General features: G+C 51.1%; 5 protein-coding genes across 5 annotated transcripts; 2 read left to right on the top strand and 3 right to left on the bottom strand.

Annotated features, from left to right (window-relative positions):
• Positions 1-384: 384 nt before the first annotated feature.
• J4E82_008658 (uncharacterized protein) lies at positions 385-2,051 on the bottom strand (the record flags this gene model as incomplete). The annotated part of the gene is made up of 2 exons (XM_051734889.1): positions 385-1,807; positions 1,891-2,051. The coding sequence occupies 2 exons, from the start codon at positions 2,049-2,051 to the stop codon at positions 385-387; spliced, it is 1,584 nt and encodes a 527-aa protein (XP_051585357.1).
• A 1,187-nt stretch (positions 2,052-3,238) lies between these two features.
• On the bottom strand, positions 3,239-5,768 carry J4E82_008657 (uncharacterized protein; the record flags this gene model as incomplete). Its single annotated transcript, XM_051734888.1, has 2 exons — positions 3,239-4,640; positions 4,690-5,768. 2 exons carry the CDS (start codon positions 5,766-5,768, stop codon positions 3,239-3,241), a joined length of 2,481 nt encoding a protein of 826 aa, XP_051585356.1.
• Positions 5,769-8,104: 2,336 nt separating this feature from the next.
• J4E82_008656 (uncharacterized protein) lies at positions 8,105-9,668 on the top strand (the record flags this gene model as incomplete). The annotated part of the gene is made up of 2 exons (XM_051734887.1): positions 8,105-9,470; positions 9,538-9,668. 2 exons carry the CDS (start codon positions 8,105-8,107, stop codon positions 9,666-9,668), a joined length of 1,497 nt encoding a protein of 498 aa, XP_051585355.1.
• A 2,277-nt stretch (positions 9,669-11,945) lies between these two features.
• J4E82_008655 (uncharacterized protein) lies at positions 11,946-12,476 on the top strand (the record flags this gene model as incomplete). The annotated part of the gene is made up of 2 exons (XM_051734886.1): positions 11,946-12,183; positions 12,403-12,476. The coding sequence occupies 2 exons, from the start codon at positions 11,946-11,948 to the stop codon at positions 12,474-12,476; spliced, it is 312 nt and encodes a 103-aa protein (XP_051585354.1).
• Positions 12,477-13,249: 773 nt separating this feature from the next.
• On the bottom strand, positions 13,250-15,616 carry J4E82_008654 (uncharacterized protein; the record flags this gene model as incomplete). Its single annotated transcript, XM_051734885.1, has 2 exons — positions 13,250-15,429; positions 15,478-15,616. The coding sequence occupies 2 exons, from the start codon at positions 15,614-15,616 to the stop codon at positions 13,250-13,252; spliced, it is 2,319 nt and encodes a 772-aa protein (XP_051585353.1).
• Between the last annotated feature and the right edge of the window lie 1,272 nt (positions 15,617-16,888).

The following is a 16,888-nucleotide window of genomic DNA, read 5'->3' as shown; positions in this document are numbered from 1 at the left end:
AGTGCAGTATCTTTATTTAATGCAGATGTGAGACTGGGCTAAGGGATCAATTTTTGTGAAAAGAGGAGAAATATGCGTTTGTAGCATGTAGTCCAATTCCAACTAAATGTAGGGTTGCGACGCGGCGTTGTGAACGGACAAGGTCTTTCCGCTCGGGCGAAGATATAATCACACGACGCAATGTGAGATACTCACTTCATTGCTAGCGCGTACTCGCCCACGCCCTTGAGAGATTACCGAATGTTGTGTTTAGCTGAATTTACAGAGATGAGAAATGAGCACATATGTATCGTCAGTGGTACTGCTTGCGAACAAGCTTACGCAAAAGTGACTGAAGAAATAGCCTTTCTCTCTAGCAATATATCCCATTGTCATAGGGAAGATTTAGCTAAGATCCCCAACATTCTCGTTCTGCATTTTTGCGTTCTTTTCCTTCTCCAGGAAAATTTCCTGCTCGATTCGACTCTTTTTAACATCAACGAAGAAGAAAAGCCATGCGCAGCTAAATAAACTCAACGCAAACAAGAAATAGAACGGGCTACTGTTGTTGCCGGTATCATCGATAATGGCAGAGCTCACCAGTGGCCCAATAAAAGCGCTCGTCTTGCCGACGATGGAGAACAAGCTGAAGAAAAGGAATTCTTTGCCCCTTGGTGTGACCTCAGAGATCATGGTCTGCGAATAGCTGTACCATGGACAGACAAGCAAGCCGTAGAAGACTTGATATAGCCATACTTCCCATTTGTTGTGGAAACCAAACTTTTGCGTCCAAATGCCAATCATGCCCCAGCCGTCAAGCAGAACAATGCATATAGCGACAACCATGAACATGGTCTTGGTGGAGAAACCATAGTGTTTTTGGATCTGCCAAAAGGCGCCGATGCCAACTGCCTGTGCAGCGATACCGACAATGAGAAGGTAAGTAAGCTGAAGACTGTTGTACGCAACGATCTCGTTTTGTAGGGTTCCGATGACTGTTACGGTGGTGTTAAGACTGTCGCCGAGGAGGAAGTAGCCGGCCAGATATGCCAAACTTTGTCTCAGTTGCCAGATTTGACGCATCGCGTAGCCGAGCTGTTTGAGACCTGCCAGTATTATGTTTGCGCGTCCTGGATCCTGACCGGGCCGCCTCTTCTCTAGGATAAACCAAGGAAGAGCGCACAAAATCCAAACGCCTGTTGCGAAGGCGATGAGCACTGAAAGACCCCAGTTATTATTCTCTGCGCTATCATTGACTTTCAGGCCGAACATGATGCCAACAATGACTGCCAGAATGAGGATTTCGAAAACCGACTGAACATAGAAAGCTGTATTGGAGAGCTCGTTTCGCTTCATCATATCCGCGAAATCATACTCCGAGCGAGTAATGGTTCCATCAGCAAACTGTTCGGCCTTGTCTCGTAGGTCCTTGGTGTTCCTCGCCAAGCCAGGGAATGCAGCGGTCCAGAATGTGATTGTCGTTTGGTATGCGATGAGGCCGACAATATAGAGACCAACACCAGCATGCCACTTGTCTTCAGTATGAACTCCGAGCCAGCCAAATCCAATTCCAAAGGCGATGACGGACAGTCCTATGAGAATGTTGGGACGCCATGTACCAAAATCTGCGAAAGAGCCCAGGATGAGGAAAACGACAACCTGGATGGCGAAACTGATTCCGTTGGAGAGAAGCACGATCGAATTGATATTTCGATCTCGACCCAAGAAATGCAGCACCTCAGAGTCTCCTGCCGCTTCGTACATAAGGTTCTGGAAAGCTGTAGGGCCGAAGTTGAAGAGCGTGAGACCGTTGTCTCCGACGTAGTAGCTAGACGCGGGTTTCAATGTCAGCTATGGCACAGTTGACAGACTGCACTTCAAATGATTTTGTGCGCTGGAACATCAGCCTACCAGTAATACGACCATATCTCCCACTTCGATGTTTCGTAACGTTCGTCGAACTGGTCGGGTGCGACAGGGGTGTCGGTATCGACAGGTACGCCAATAGCACCTTTGATGGGGTCCTCAGCCGGCGCGCTGAGAGGCGCAAGGCCAGGCTCGTTCGATGCCATATTTGAGCAACCGATTAGAGGCAACGACTAAAAAGGCACGAGAAACTCAGTATCCAGCATTGCGCGACTCAAAGCTTTTTATCAGCCAGGTAGTAGTCGCTTAGCGTGCCCTAGAGATTCGTCATGGTCGGAGATAACTTCCCAGCAATAGATGCAAAGAGGGTGCGCCTCGAGCCTAGGCCTCCAATGGTGCGAAAGGTCGGAGGGATCATGGTCGCGATGGACGTGCCGCGTGAATCAAAGTACCAATGATTGGGGAGATACCCGGATAAGATATGCAAGCTATAGCCAAGCGGAGCTTGGTGAAAGAATAATGTGGAGTGGAGCTAGAAAACCCTGAATGCGCGATAAACTAGGATATGTATGGATTAGTGTTTTTGCGCCACTGGCGTAGTCCCCATCTCGCGGCCCCGCCCGAGTGCGCGAACTCCACACGCATATCGAGGTTTGACACAAGCGTTGTAACACAAGTGCGGTGAGAGAAATCGCTTTTGGATCTTTGCTGACTCCACAAAAGAACGAGGAAAACTGTTCATCTCGCCAGGAGCGCTTGCCGTGGCCGAAGCCGTAACATCCGCAGTACCGCCGCTTGGCCTGCACCACTGGAGATGCTTATCGCCAGCACGTGACCGGGAACGGAGTCTTGACCCGTCCTACGACATCGAAAAGTCTCCAGAGTTACATCCCCCATTCTACTTGAGAATGCTGTCACCCCATTGTCCGTACTGACTTCAAGGAAGTCCAGATCCGAGAGATGATTTCTGCGAATCAAGTGTGGTCATATACGCCTAATCGACTAGGTAGTCAATAGCTTCGTTATTACGATCCTTGTTCTCTTCATTCATCGCTTCGCTATTTCATCGAGCACGTTCATTTCGACTTTGTAATTCCATTGCCCAGCTACTCAGGTTCACTTCACTTTTTTTTTGTTTTGGTAATCTTGGACTCGTGCTTGTAGCCCAGACAGCTCCCAGCGGATAGTTGTGTAGGGTAGATCAGTAATACTAGTCATATCTCAAAAGTCGTGTATATCCTACTCTTGATTGCCGTGAGAGTAAACAAGCGCGACGACTATCAACAAGGACGATAAGAGAAGCCGAGCGCCCTGAGCTCCCTAAGTCCCACCATATGCAGCTGTAAGCCAACACATTCTAACTATACATCAGGGCAAATAGCTCTACAGCTTCCTATTTCTGCTGCCTCGTGATCGGCGCCGGCACCGCATCCGCCTTCTTCCCAACCCGTTGAGGCCGCTTACCTGCCTTGGTTTGGTCAACCAGTCGACTGTTATCTCGATATCGCTCGTCGCCCTCGTGGATGTTTGGACATCTGTTGCCCTTGTCACAAGTGCCAGCAGCAAAGTTGAAGCACTTCTGCCGCACACAGTCAACGCCTTCTGCAGCACAGTTCGAGCATGGTTCACCCTCATCACACTCGTTCTCCCACCAGTGACGGTAACAGTTTACACACGGAACACTGGTTGGCTCAGAGGGACCTGGAGTCCGTCCACGCGAGCGTCCAGCGGGTGCGGGTGTAGAGCGAGAAGAAGTCCGAGTCGTGCGTCCTGCAACTGAAGGCTGTCGTGAATCGTTCATGTAATTGTTAGGCTCATTCGGGGTGGTGTTGGACTCATAAGACAGGTCCCTCTCATTATCCATCTGTAATTGAGAAGGGTCGACAGTGTAGTATTGGGAGTTGCGTTGCTGGGGTTGTTGGCGATCGGTTTCCTGGAACTCGGGCGTCGCGTTCGAAGGAAGGGTCGGAGTGTAGACCCTCGGAGTATGAGTTCGCATGGCAGGCTCGTCCCCAGCAGAAAACCAGTCATCTCCAGAGTATGCCTCTCCCGCAAAAGGGGCTCCGCCATTGAAAGCAGTAATGGCCTGCGTTTCTTTGATGGTGGGAGTGTATCGCCTACTCACCTCCTGGTTCATGCTTGGAGGTTGCTCATCGAATGACATTGAGCGCTTCGAAGGGACTTGCATGGTGCGAGGCTGGGGCGGCGGCATCATAGAGGCTGAACCATAAGGCTGCCTAGGTTGCGTGTGTTGCTGCATGGACCCTGAGTTCTGTGCTTGGGCTTGTGTCTGAAATTGTTGGCGCATCCGTTGCGATTGATGTGTCTCGAAGTCTTGTGCCTTAAACAAGCCTAAGCTTCGGGGCTGGTTAATCGATTGCTGATTATATCCCATCTGTTGCGAGAAACGAGGAGATGCATACGTCGGGTCGGGGCCATATGAACCGGATGTAGGCGACTGGCGGCTCGCATCGTTCGAAGCTGTCTGTTGAAAGACCTGCTGCTCCTGTTGAGGTGACAGCATGTTCAGTAGCTGCTGAGGAGACGCTTTGCCGTTCTGCTGCTGTGAGAGGCGTTTCGTGGGCGTCATCCGAGCCGCTGAGCCATTTGAATGCTGCGACGACTGTCGCCTGTGGATGTTGTTTGGTGTCTGAGCCTGTGCCCGAACGTGCGCGCCACCCATCATGGCATCATCGTTCGTATCCGCCGCTAGTCCTGGGCTTATAGCGTTGGTATCGGAGAGGAGGGAAGCCGTGCGTGTATGTTGGAAATCCGGCGTAGTGATACCAGCAGCGCTGTCTATGTCAGTTATGGTTTCACTCATGTATGTAGCACCTAGCTCACCCAAAGGAATCAAGCCTCCTACGCTTGCTGGGCTTGAACATCTCTTGTGGCGAGACTTCCTGGGCGTGTTTAATAGGCCTCTGGTGACTGTGTTGGATAGCATTCGGTGCTGCCGCCAGGCGTTGCCCATGCCATTCGATCTGCTTAGTGGCGGCGGACAGCTTCGATTCCAATGCTGCTATGTGATCTTTGTAGCGTTGCTCCGCCACGTGCCACTTTTCCGTTTGCGTCTTTAGGTACTGCTGCACCTGCACCTGCATCTTCATCTGACTGTTCTTGATGGTTGTTTCGAGTTGTTCTTTCATACTCGTCTTCATCGCGTCGATACTACCTTGTGCTTTTGTTGCAGCTTCCTTGTTCGCTTCATCTCTGGCAGTCGCTATATGAGCCTCGATTTGCTCTTTGGTGAGTGCGTCAGGCGCGGCTTTCGATTTCGACTTCTCTGTGTCAAGCTCTTGTCGTAAGTCCGTGATAAGCTTTTTGAAATCGTTCAGCATCTTGTCGGAAACGTCCTTCCCGCCTTTAAGCTGGGCGATGGTCTTATTCAAATCGCTGATAATCTTGTTCAGTGCCTTTTTGTCTTGCTCGCCTGCAACAAAGCCAGCTTCAAATATATCTATCTGCTTTGTGAGCTGCTCTGTGAGCTCTTTCGCCCAAACTCCCGCCGCCTTGTCCTCGTTCAGGCGAGAGATTTCGGCTTGCAAACCTTGGAAGACGCTCTTGGAGCCAACTAGGTAGTCTGCGCGCTCTTTCTTCTCCTTTGCTAGCACTAGCCTAAGATGTCTTGTCTCGTTGTTGGCGTGTAGCATCTCTGTATACCTTTTTTGGGCGCGCGCTGCCGCTGCGTTCGTCTCGAATTTGGCATCTACAGCAAGCTGTTCGGAGGTGGTGACTCTTTTCGTAAGGCGCTCCTCTGCCGATTCGAGCGCGGCAATGCGCCGCTTAAGGGCAATGTTCTCATCAGACAATGATACCTGCGGCGATGTAGCCTCTTGAGGAATTTCTGTCGTCGGAACTGATGGCTTTGCGGTTATGGCGCTTGAGGTAGTATCCTGCGAGGAGCTATCTACGGGGGACATGACTGTAAGGGCGCTGTGGGTATGTGGAAATCGGTATGGAATAATGATGCGCGACCAATGTGCGGCAGAATGATGTGCAATGTTTGCGATAATATCGCAAGATAGTGATTTGGCGAGTAGACAAGGTCCGATATGTAGCGGTGATGGAAATGCGAGTAGAGGTAGGAACGACTGCAGCCTTGGCGCTAGTCTCAATATTATAGTCGATTTCGCAGTGAATATCGAGTCGGGCGCGTCGGGTGAAGGTGAAGACAGTTAGAACGCTAAGATAGGGCTGCGGGGTTCAATGTCATGCGTAGATGTCCCTGGGTCGCGAAATAATCCGATGTGCCTTCTGAGTCGCCGGCAGTGCTATTAGGGTTCGTCGTTGCGAGCGGAAGCGATAAGTCGGAAGTCTGGTTGAGATGTCGTGGGTAACGGTGGGTAGAGGCGGCATGCGGCCCTCGAAATTGCAACATGCGGATAGCAGTAAGCTCTGTCTCTCCAACTTATGGTAAATGCTACGGTAGAAATCCTAATTCGGGGGATCGATTGAGGAAGCCTCCAGTGGTGGTGCGTAAAGCAAATTTGTCTTGGTGAAGGCGTCGCAAAACAGCTAACTGGAGGCAGGCCTGCAAAAGCTTGCCGCATGATTTTAGACTTACGGAGACGAAGTCGCCATACACGTAGTTCTGCTGTCTCTTGGACATTGACTTGAACATACAGTAAAGTGATGGTCGCCAATGGATGCCAAAAGAAAATCTGGAGATCAGTTTGTATCGGGCTTTCCTAGGCTGGCTGTGCATTGTCCTTGACACGAGATGAAATACTCCAAATCGTCGAGTCATTCTAGAACGACGGTGTACGCCGAGTTACACACAGTATTGATGGGGGAAAAGAATGATGAATAGACGGACATGATGAAGGCCTGAAAAGATCGTATCTATCTCGCGTACACAGCGCTGTGCGATGAAAAGATGCCTGCATGAATCGAATCATACTTACTATTCCTGGAGAGACTCGCAGCATTTCGACAGACGCTCGAAGCATGAATTGTGCGGGAAGACATCGTCTTTACATAGCTATGGCTCCGTTCTAGATTCCTAGCCCACCATCAGGAACATATGTGTAATGTTCTCATGTTCAACGCATTCTAAGCATCCATCGGTCATGGTCAGCCCGCGCATGATAGATACAAACAGAAAGCTCCGGTCGAGTCATATCCTTACGCTTAGCTGACCTACAACGCGCGAACCTGGAGGCGTACGAAGCTTGCATTGCAGTATTGTGTATATCCATGATCAAGGCAGAACAAATTCGCATCGCATAATCATTCGTTATGGGCGTGCGAGAGGTCGTTGGTCATTTGCGAAAACTTTGAGGGAGTTTCGCGGGTGGGGATAGTACAAAACTTTGGAATTATCAGTATCGTACACAGTGAAGTGCCATGATTATGAGGCGACAAGAGCAAAACGACACAGCAAAGTCAAAGAATGGATACGATGCCTAATGCAACAAAGGAGTTTGAGAGGAGAAGGCAGGAAGAGACGCGTGCAGCGAACGCGACGACGCGACGAAACAAGGTTTGCCGATCTGTTTGCTACCCCACAAATGCGCGTCATCTCTGCGAAACACTCCGCGATTGGCAGAACTGGGCCCCCTGCCACTCTTGACATCCATTTCGTCCTTCATGCGTACCTTCATGATCCTCACCTCGCTCAACCTTTACAGAAAGCGTGCTTACTAGATCTCGGTTATTACTGCACCGAATTGAAGCTTCGTGCACCGCAACCTACCGATAACGCTAATTCAAATCACACGTCAGAATGGGGAAGATATACCTTCTGAGCGCACTGCATTGACAGCTGGGCCACCGGGTGTGAGGATGTATGATATAGCCTTGCCGATAGATTGAACGCCAGCCGAGTATTACGCGCAAGAACAGCTCACATGTTTCAGATCATGAGAGATCAGGGTAGGAACCACAACCAATCGTGGTTGACTATACCTAGGTACGTGTGGACGAAGTTCCGTCCGAAGTTACGGAGAACATCCATTCATCAAGACTATTTTATTTCAGCTTCTTGCCAAAGCAGACGGCGCTGCTAGCTTAAACACTAACTGAGCGTCAGTGTCAGCCATTCGCCATGTCTCTACTTTGCTGACGGCTGCCTTGTTGGTAAGCTTACGCCCCAAACCGCATCGACGCGCTCTGGACTGTTCAAGACCAGACTATCTAGATTACTGCTCAGCGTATGCGTATCATTAGGTTCGATGGTATAAGTACGCATCTTGCATCTTCATCTGGTCGTCGTCTTATCTAATCGCAACCATATTCGACCCCAGACCATCTCAAGATGGCAGCCAAACGCTCGATCAATGAAGCAGATATCGCAGAGCTTCGAGGCTTGCTCAAAGATACTGACGCACAGTTGGTGACATCGAAGGAAACTGAAGCATACACGAAGTCTGTACGACGCTGGTCAAAGGCCGCCGAGAAACCCGCGGGAGCATGTCTCATCCCAAAATCTGCAGAAGCAATTTCGATTACGCTAAAATATGCATCGGAACAGGGTCTAGATATTGCTGTAAAAGGAGGCGGCCACTCTACTGCTGGCGCGTCGTCAACGGACGGTGGACTACTCATCGATCTAAATACGCACATGCGAACCACTGAGGTCGATGTTGAGGGAAAGACCATTAAAGTTGGTGGAGGTGCGGTATGGGGTGATGTTGACGAAGCTCTCGCACCCTATGGCCTTGCAACGGTCGGCGGCACTGTCTCGGATACTGGCGTCGGTGGTCTCACATTTGGTGGCGGCTATGGCTGGCTCACAGTCAAACACGGCTTGGTTGTTGACAACCTCATTTCTTGTACTGTCGTCTTGGCGGACGGCAGCATTGTCAAAGCCTCTAATGACGAGTACCAAGACCTTTTCTGGGCTCTGCGTGGTGCAGGACAGAACTTTGGCGTCGGCGTTGAATTCGAATTCCGTACCCACGAAACAGGAGATCTGTGGGCCGGCTTCATGATGTTTGCGCCAACGCCGGACATCATCAAGAAGGCCGTAGAAGCCTGCAATGACATCTTCACACCTGATGCAGATGGAAACTCAAAAGCGACTGACAAAGCTGCAAGTGCTTTCGGCTTCGTCAGGCCTCCGCCTGCTGGCGGCCAGGTCTTGTTTTTCGTGGCAGCATTGTATCATGGATCGGAAGAAGACGGCAAAGAGCTGTTCAAGGACGTCGTCGCACTCGAGCCTTTGATGAGCACCATGGCAACGATGCCCTACGCCAAGGCGAACAAATTGATGGACCTTCCCATTGGCGCACGTGTCTCAATCAAAGGCGCTGGTTTTGAGCTTCCCGTTCGAGGCGACTTTGTTGTATCTGTTCTAGAAGCTTACGCCAAGTTTACTGACGAGACACCTGATGCGATGGGTTCCCAGATCATGTGGGAGCTGGTTGACCCAGCCAAGCTTGTTGCTGTCACCAATTCTGACACCGCCTTCGCGAACCGCGGACGACATTTCAATGTGGCTGTTGCGCCATTGTGGTGGGACGAGAAGAATGATCCAAAGTGCAGGCAGTGGTCAAGAGACGTGGCGCTGTTGTTCAAGAAGGAACTCCAGCGTAGCGGCGCGGAGACAAGCGAGAACAAGGATGGGTGGATTGGAAAGAGAGGCAGTCATGGAGCGACGATGGTGTATGGTAACTATGACCGTAAGTATCTGCTACAGTCTATCTTTCTATATTCATCGCTCGTAAGAGACATGCTGACATCAGACAGAATATGAAGAAAAGTCTAGGGACGTCTTTGGTAACAACTACGAGCGCTTGCAAGAGTTGAAGGCCAAGTACGACCCACAGAACATGTTCAACAAGCTCTTTGCTGTAGCGCCGAGAGCTTCGACTCCCTAGGTAGACTGTTGCTTAATCTCTTCCATACTCTGCTGTGACATTGTAGGTTCGTTGTTTGATAAGCATCGCGAAATTTAATACATTTGTGGTCACAGAGATAGCGGTGTGGAAAGCAGGATTTCATAAGCCTATTCGTATCCGTTAATCACACGTATCCCCTTCGAGTTCTGTAGCAAACACTATGACACGTCTTTTCCTCGCTCAATCCCCATTCTGGATTACTGAGGCCAATTGCTTAGGCTAGTGCTTTTGGTTTTCCTTCTCACCCCATCACATCTCGTTATTGCCATCGTTATCTGACATGTTCTCATCGACTGCCCGTTTTTCCATATGATTTTCCCCATACATTAGCAGGTCGCATTGTGTCTGAGTTGGTGTACCTGCCGTGTTCAAGCATCTTTGCTGTGTTCTCCAGACAGGGAATGTGTCGTCAAAGGAGCGTCTTCCACTACACTCGATTTTCCTCAAGACATTCTCTCCTACAAAAGAATGCTGTGCCAGAACAGAATTCCTTTCATCGCACGAAGTGCAAATCGGCAGATTTGCGGGCGGAAAACCAATAGATATAGTACGATTGTCGCTACACCAATCTCAGCCTCCATGGACAGTACCCCTGTGTAAGAAAGTGCCTTTTTCTCTGTATATGCACCTGCATACGCAGTTGTGTAATTACAAGATGAAGGCTTCAAACCATGGTCCATATATTCAGAGTCCAAGAAGGGAGGTGGTGTCACGCCGACTTGAATGGCTTTGTAGCAATTTGTGTATGCTGCACCGGTCAAGCTGTTCTGCGCATAGATCGACATCAGTATGTGCTTCAAGGATTCACAAGAACTACGGATTAACGGAACATACCAATTTTTCAACACAATAGTCATGATACTCTTTTCCGGCAGTCCAAATCTGCAGCTGAAGCCCACGCCATGCAGGTACACCGAACGTGATGGTGAGGAGCAGTCCGAACAGGATGCAAATTCTGGTATACGACTGCCATATCAGCTTGAAAGGGTGTAGAATTAGTACAGAGTTTTGTAACATATGCCGGGCGCCTTGTGTGAGGAGTGTAAGTCTAGTGCAGAGAGACATGTATGATTGAAGTTCGATGGGAAGTACCGACGGATGGTTCGTCAAAGGCAAGAGTGGACCCGGAGGGTTCATATTAGAAGAAGACATAACGCGATTAAGAGCAAGACACTCGATTTATGGCGACGCGAAAGTGTTGCGGCGTAGGATAGAATCGTTGGGGGTTGCGAATGAGCGAACTGCTTTTGAGCGTTGCTCAGCCGCAGGGCTGTGCGCCGCTGTGCTTACCAACTCAGCATGCAAGGCTGAGACAAAGTCACACGTGCGGCCTCCCAGACATCTTCATAGCAGCTGTCATTTGAAGTCCGGGGTGGACGAAATTATGTATTGTTTATCTATTGTTGATATCGTCTCTTTGGAGAAGACACAACCGAGGGGGTACTTGAAGCGTCGTACGACAAGAACAAGGCAAGCAGGCGACTACGATATACGCAGCACTCAAGCTTCATGTCATCTGCAGTCCTTGCATCTCAACTATCAAATTTTGAGTGTGGGTGCTGAGATTGGTGTGGACGTACGTGATAGTCTCATGAGTTTCCTATAGCATCGGTATTTCTGTTTCCTTATCCTGTCTTCGAGATATCTGCTGTCCATCTCATCCAAGAACGCTTTCTCGAAGCCTGGGAGACTGCTTTCGATTCGAGCTATCTCATCTTGCACTTGCGTATGCCGCCAGCCACCTTCATATGCGACGTTTTTGAGCTCCTTGATGTCGGCCTGACCATGGAGTGGTGTTGAGAAAGTCTTGAGCTTAGACATGTTCCGCATCGCATATCTCGGGAATGCTCATGAGAGAAATGCTTGCAAAGTTGCGCGAACGGCGGTGGATGCCTGGTAATGTAGTTCGGACGATGCGTATGCGCCCCTTCCGGATGCACCTTCACTCGTACATCTAGATCGCGCCTGCAAGCAAGCGAGCAAACAAACAAACAAATAGACAGTCCTACACCTGACGAACAAGATCAAAGGACCTTACCTCGCTATACCGCAAGCAGAGTCCGTACACCCGACTTCTCTCGCTCTTCTCCGCCATCTCATCGTTGGCCACAATTGCCAGAGTCACCGCAACCACTCTTGCCAGCAACGAGTCGCCCGCCGCTGCTCAGACCCTACGCAAAACTCCACGTACCTCACCCATTAACCGCTCCATTCGGAAGCGATCGCTAATACCTACACCAAGCTTCACGATTCACGATGTCTCTCCCCAACAACGCAGACGATCCAGTCGCTCGCCTCGAAGCGGAACTCGCTCAAGAGAAAGCCGCTCATTCCCGCACAGCAAAGGCCCTCCAGTCTATCACCTACCTTCACGACAATCAAGCTGTTACTATCAGCTCTCAGATTGGCATTATCAGGGCGCAGATCCAGAGGCACCCTGAGGATATCGACATTATCCAGAAAGAGGCCAAGGAGGCAGAGGATGAGCGTCAGCGTAAGAAAGCTGAGGCGGTTTCGAAAGGAGTCAGAATGTAGAGTGCATAATGTGTGCACGACGGCCTTTCTGAACGGCAATGCTGATCATCTCATGGAGCAGATGCGAGGACCTGATCAAGGATTCGGAGTACAACCAGAGAAATGAATTGAGTCGAATGCATCGACATGAATATGAATCGTTCTGAAGATGCATCGAAATGTGCTGATTGCAGAACAGAAAGTGAAAGTTTAAGCGTCGGCATCTGTCAGAGCCGCCGTTCCGCGAAACACGCACGTAGGGGTCTTCGATGAAGATGACGTCACTGCTTCATCGACCTTGCGTCTTTGTGCGAGCTCCTGTACATAGCTACTTCCGTGAATCATCAGAGCTCTCGCTTTCTCGCCTAACGGCCATGCTCATTCAAGTGATTCAGCCTTATCGACATCGGCCGGACCGCTGCGGTCCATCATGTAAATGGCGTCATAATCTGACACAATCATCTTTTGTCGGCGCTGTGATAGATTAGGTTCGGAGTGTAGATCACTGAAACTTACCTTTAGTTCCTCCAAAATATTCCTAAGATACAGGTCTTCCAAGGACTGTCGTCTAGAGAGTGGCCCAGACATACCACGACCATCTCCAGGACGCTTGGAGGCTGGCCGATACACCAGTGAGATTACCTACAATGTGTTATAGCGCCGTTGGGTTCCGGAGATTTGCAAAACATGTCCGTGGGTGAGGTAGGTAAGCTTAGGATGGTGTGGGGCTTATCGGCCCTCAGCGAGCTCACTCTCTTCCCAAGTTTCTTGGGACCTTTAGCTCGAAACCGTCAGCTTACGCGCAGTGATGAAACCAGCAATCTCAACTGCAGTGGGAAAGCGGAAACTATGTTGGTATATCGGTGGAACAACGAGGTCACAAGGCACTGGCAGTCGGGAGACGAAGTCATTCTCAACGATGTAATTACGATTAACAAACTATGCTAAACGCATCTTGACTTTACATGCAACAACGCTCTCATCTCCGGGTATCACTCCCCCTAAACACCTCAACACCACTCCAACTTTCACTAAAGATTGCGAATCTATAGAGGAGGAGCGTTAGGGTCCATCATGCACTGGTCGACACGCATAAGCTGCTTGCCGGTAGCCTTGGCAATCTGGATGAACTCCCTCAGGTAGCTGACAGTGCTGGGGTAGAGGTAGTGGAGAACCACAAGGTTACCACCCTTGTCAACGTCACGCTGGAAAGCGACCTTCTGTTGCTCAGGGGTGTCGGTCTCAGCCCACAACCAGTCCTCTACATCGACGCTCCAGTTGACAATGCTGGCAGTGTTGCCAACAGCCTTTGTGAGACGCGAACGCATACGGGCACCCTCGGTACCGAAGGGAGGACGGAAGTAGGTGGAGGTGTAGCCGTTGAACTGAGACTTCATGGCCTTGACGTCCTCGTTGTACTCCCAGTCGATGGATGCGTAGTCAGGAAGACCCTCCATCTTGGGGTGAGTGAAAGAGTGGAGAGCGAGCTGGTGACCGGCGGCCATCATCTCCTTGTAGACGTTGGTCAAGTTGGTGGAGGCGTCGAGAAGGGGAGCACCGACGGTGAAGAAGGTGACCTTGACGTCTTCCTCGCGGATGATCTTGAGAACCTCCTGGGCAAGGTCGGGTTGACCGTCATCGATGGCGAAAGCGAAAGAGTTGGGGCGCTTGCAGGCGAATACCAGGTTACCAGTCTCATCCTTCTTGGGGATCGTGGTGCCAGCGGGAACCGAGGAGACGATCTCAATGACGGAGAGAGTGACGGACTCAGTCGTGTGGAAACCCTTGAGCGCGAAACCAACGACGCGAGAGAGCTCAATGTTGAAGTGGTTGATCGGGATGTAGATGTGTCCGTTCTTGGCGTAGCGGCTGGCCTCAGCAGAATCCCAGGTCTCAGGGTAAGGAGCAATCTCAGCCTTGCACTGGCTGTTGTGCTGCTGGAAAGCAACGGTGAAGGCAGTGGTACCGGTGTAGGCGATGTGGAGGTAAGATCCCTTGTACTTGGTGAAATCGGAACATCCAGCGGATACCTGGGTGTAGAAAGCGTAGTCGGCATCGGGAGAGGTGATAGTGAGCTTGTTGCTGGCGTACTTGAGAGTCATGCCCTCGTCACCACCGTGCCAGTTACCCATAGCGTTAGTGTTGGCGTTGGCGAACTTGTCAATCACAAGAGCAGTAGCTGACGGGTTGCTGGGAGCAGGGACGGTGGCACTGGCGCCAGGGTCAGCGGAGGTGGGAGGAACGACGTATTCTCCGGAATTGCCACAGTAGAAAGCCATGGGGCCGAAGGAAGTGGTACCAGAGAAGCCAGAGAAGAGGATGGTGGTAAGCTTCTCGGTGTTGAGGCCAGCGAACTTGCTGAAGGGAATGGTGTACAGCTTCTCAGTGCCATCGAAAGTCCAGCCAAGGTCAGTGGAAGACGCATAGGTAGACTTGGGGTTAGTAGCGTCGCAGCTGTCCGAGGAGTCGAGCTGAAGGGCCAAAGTGGCGCCCTTGGGAGCCTTGATGCGAAGGGAGATTCCGGTGTACTTGTTCTTCTTCGCGTCGACGCAAGGGAACTGGCTGTAGAAGTATGAGTCGGCCTTGGGAACAAACTCCACACGGTTGGTAGCAGGCTTTCCAACAGTGATGGAAGTCATGGAAGCATCATCGGAGGTAGGGTAGCCCATGGCGTTGTAGTACAAGAAAGTCAAACGAGATTGAGAAATCCAGTCGTCGATCAACAAAGGAGAGCAAGATCCGGGGGCAGCGGAAGCTGTGGGGGTCGCGACAGTCGACATGGTGCTGCGGGCCGAGGTGGTGGTAGCTCCCTTGGTGGCGGAGACAGAGGTACTGCCACCTGCACTGCTACCGCAACCAAAGGCGATGTTGCTCATCTGCCATGTGGCGGTGGTTGAAGAGAATCCAGCCCATACGAAACCAGTAACGGCATTGGCATTGGCACCGGAGAACTGGGAAAGAGGGATGTTGATGGTCTGGGTGTTACCAGTCAATCCAGTGATCGAAACGTACTTGGAAGTGTACGTAGTAGCCGAGCAGCTGGTCTTGGTCTGGATCTCAAGAGTGGCAGAGCCACCGGCGGGTCCCTTCATCTGGAAGCTGACGGAGTTGTATCCATTGGTGCTAGCTGCCTGGCAAGGGAAAGTCTCGTAGAAGTAAGATCCCGCCTTGGGCTTGAAAGAAAGGACACCGGCGCTGGCGGAGATGGAGCTCATGGATCCATCATCTGGGTTGGATTAGCCATGTTCTGGTGAGAGGCATACATAAGACTTACCGCTAGTCCATTCGCCCAAGCTGTTCTGGTTAGAGGACTGCTTGGAGAAGTCATCGATCTTGAGGGGTGCGCTGCAGGCTGCGTTCACAGTCTGGCTGGCAAGTCCGGCCACGAGGCCTATTAGAGTAGTAATACGCATGTTAAACGTAGTAAAGCGAGTGTGGTGCAAAAGCGAATGTACAGAAGTCTATGACCTCCAAAACTGATGAGTCTCGACACCCCGCGAGTTGACGATAGGGCGATGAGTGACAGGCGATAACTCGTGGAGATCCTCCCATGTGCAGAGGTCCTCCCTAGATATATCTTCCGCTCCGACACAGCGGCGCCAGGCATGACACGGGCGAGATTAGTTTAGCGGCCTCGGCGTGCACGTCTTCGCGCGACAGCCCTGTCGCTTGGGAAGCCACACGGTCTATTTCGGTTTGCCAGACTCTGGGCATTGGCAGATCACCGGAGCGCTTGAACTGCATGAGGGATAGGCTTGCTTACTGTTCGGCTCGGGGAGCGGCTAGGGCAAGGCAACCCCTGAGCGCGATGCATCGTTTTCTGGGCGTTTGTGGAGCACGGCATCCGCATGGTACGTTTCCCACAAGCTACTTGAGCTAGGTGGTATCAGTGGATATACTTTGTTACCACCCGTCAACGGTGCGACTTTCGTTTCCGCGATCAGTGATCTCAGACCCGAGTATCGCCGTTATGATATCGATGGACGACGAAGCATGATTTCGTGATTTTTCCACGCAATGAATGTACTTGGGGCTCGGCTGAAACGACCAAGTATACTGCAATTCTACTCAACGCCTCTGGCTCAGTTTGACAATAGGCATCCTACAAGATACGAGCTTCAATACTTGGCCTCGCGAAGAGTGCGAAGGCGTACTTGGCCATTGGCTATGCCGAGCGTGCCGTGCAAACTACAACAGCGGGGTTGCGTGAGGAGAGTTTGCTGGTGGCTGCAGGAACCGAGAGACGGCGTACGCCCCAGAAGAAAAAGGAATCAGGTCCCAACGCACACCACCAGCCTTGCCACTGCCGCAGCCCGTCAAACTACAGCCTCGGGTTTCCCGGCGCAGTCTATCGGAAAGAAGAAGAAACTCGAGATGAGGTGTCAGTTGCGCAGTTCTAGACCATGACGCAGCCGAAGTAGTCCACGCTGCCAGTCGTCGAAATATGGTTGGTTTTTCTGGTGGTGTTGTATGCAGCAGTGAAAGTCGCATGACATGAGAGCAGATGGCCTGAGGCCGCATATACGGTATGAAGTGGGACAGCGCACAGTTTTTTTCCTGTTGTGGTGACATGCACCGGCGATGCTGGTAGGATGGGATTCATGCGGCTTACTGCGAGTCGGGTTCATGCGCGACGCGGGCACAGCGGAGATTGACGGCCTACACCAACCTTGGAAGAAAAGCAG

This window comes from Alternaria postmessia, assembly GCF_024291825.1.
Source record: "Alternaria postmessia strain BMP 2775 chromosome Unknown scaffold_72, whole genome shotgun sequence".
NCBI lineage: Eukaryota > Fungi > Ascomycota > Dothideomycetes > Pleosporales > Pleosporaceae > Alternaria > Alternaria postmessia.
This window is presented reverse-complemented; position numbering and strand designations above follow the sequence as displayed.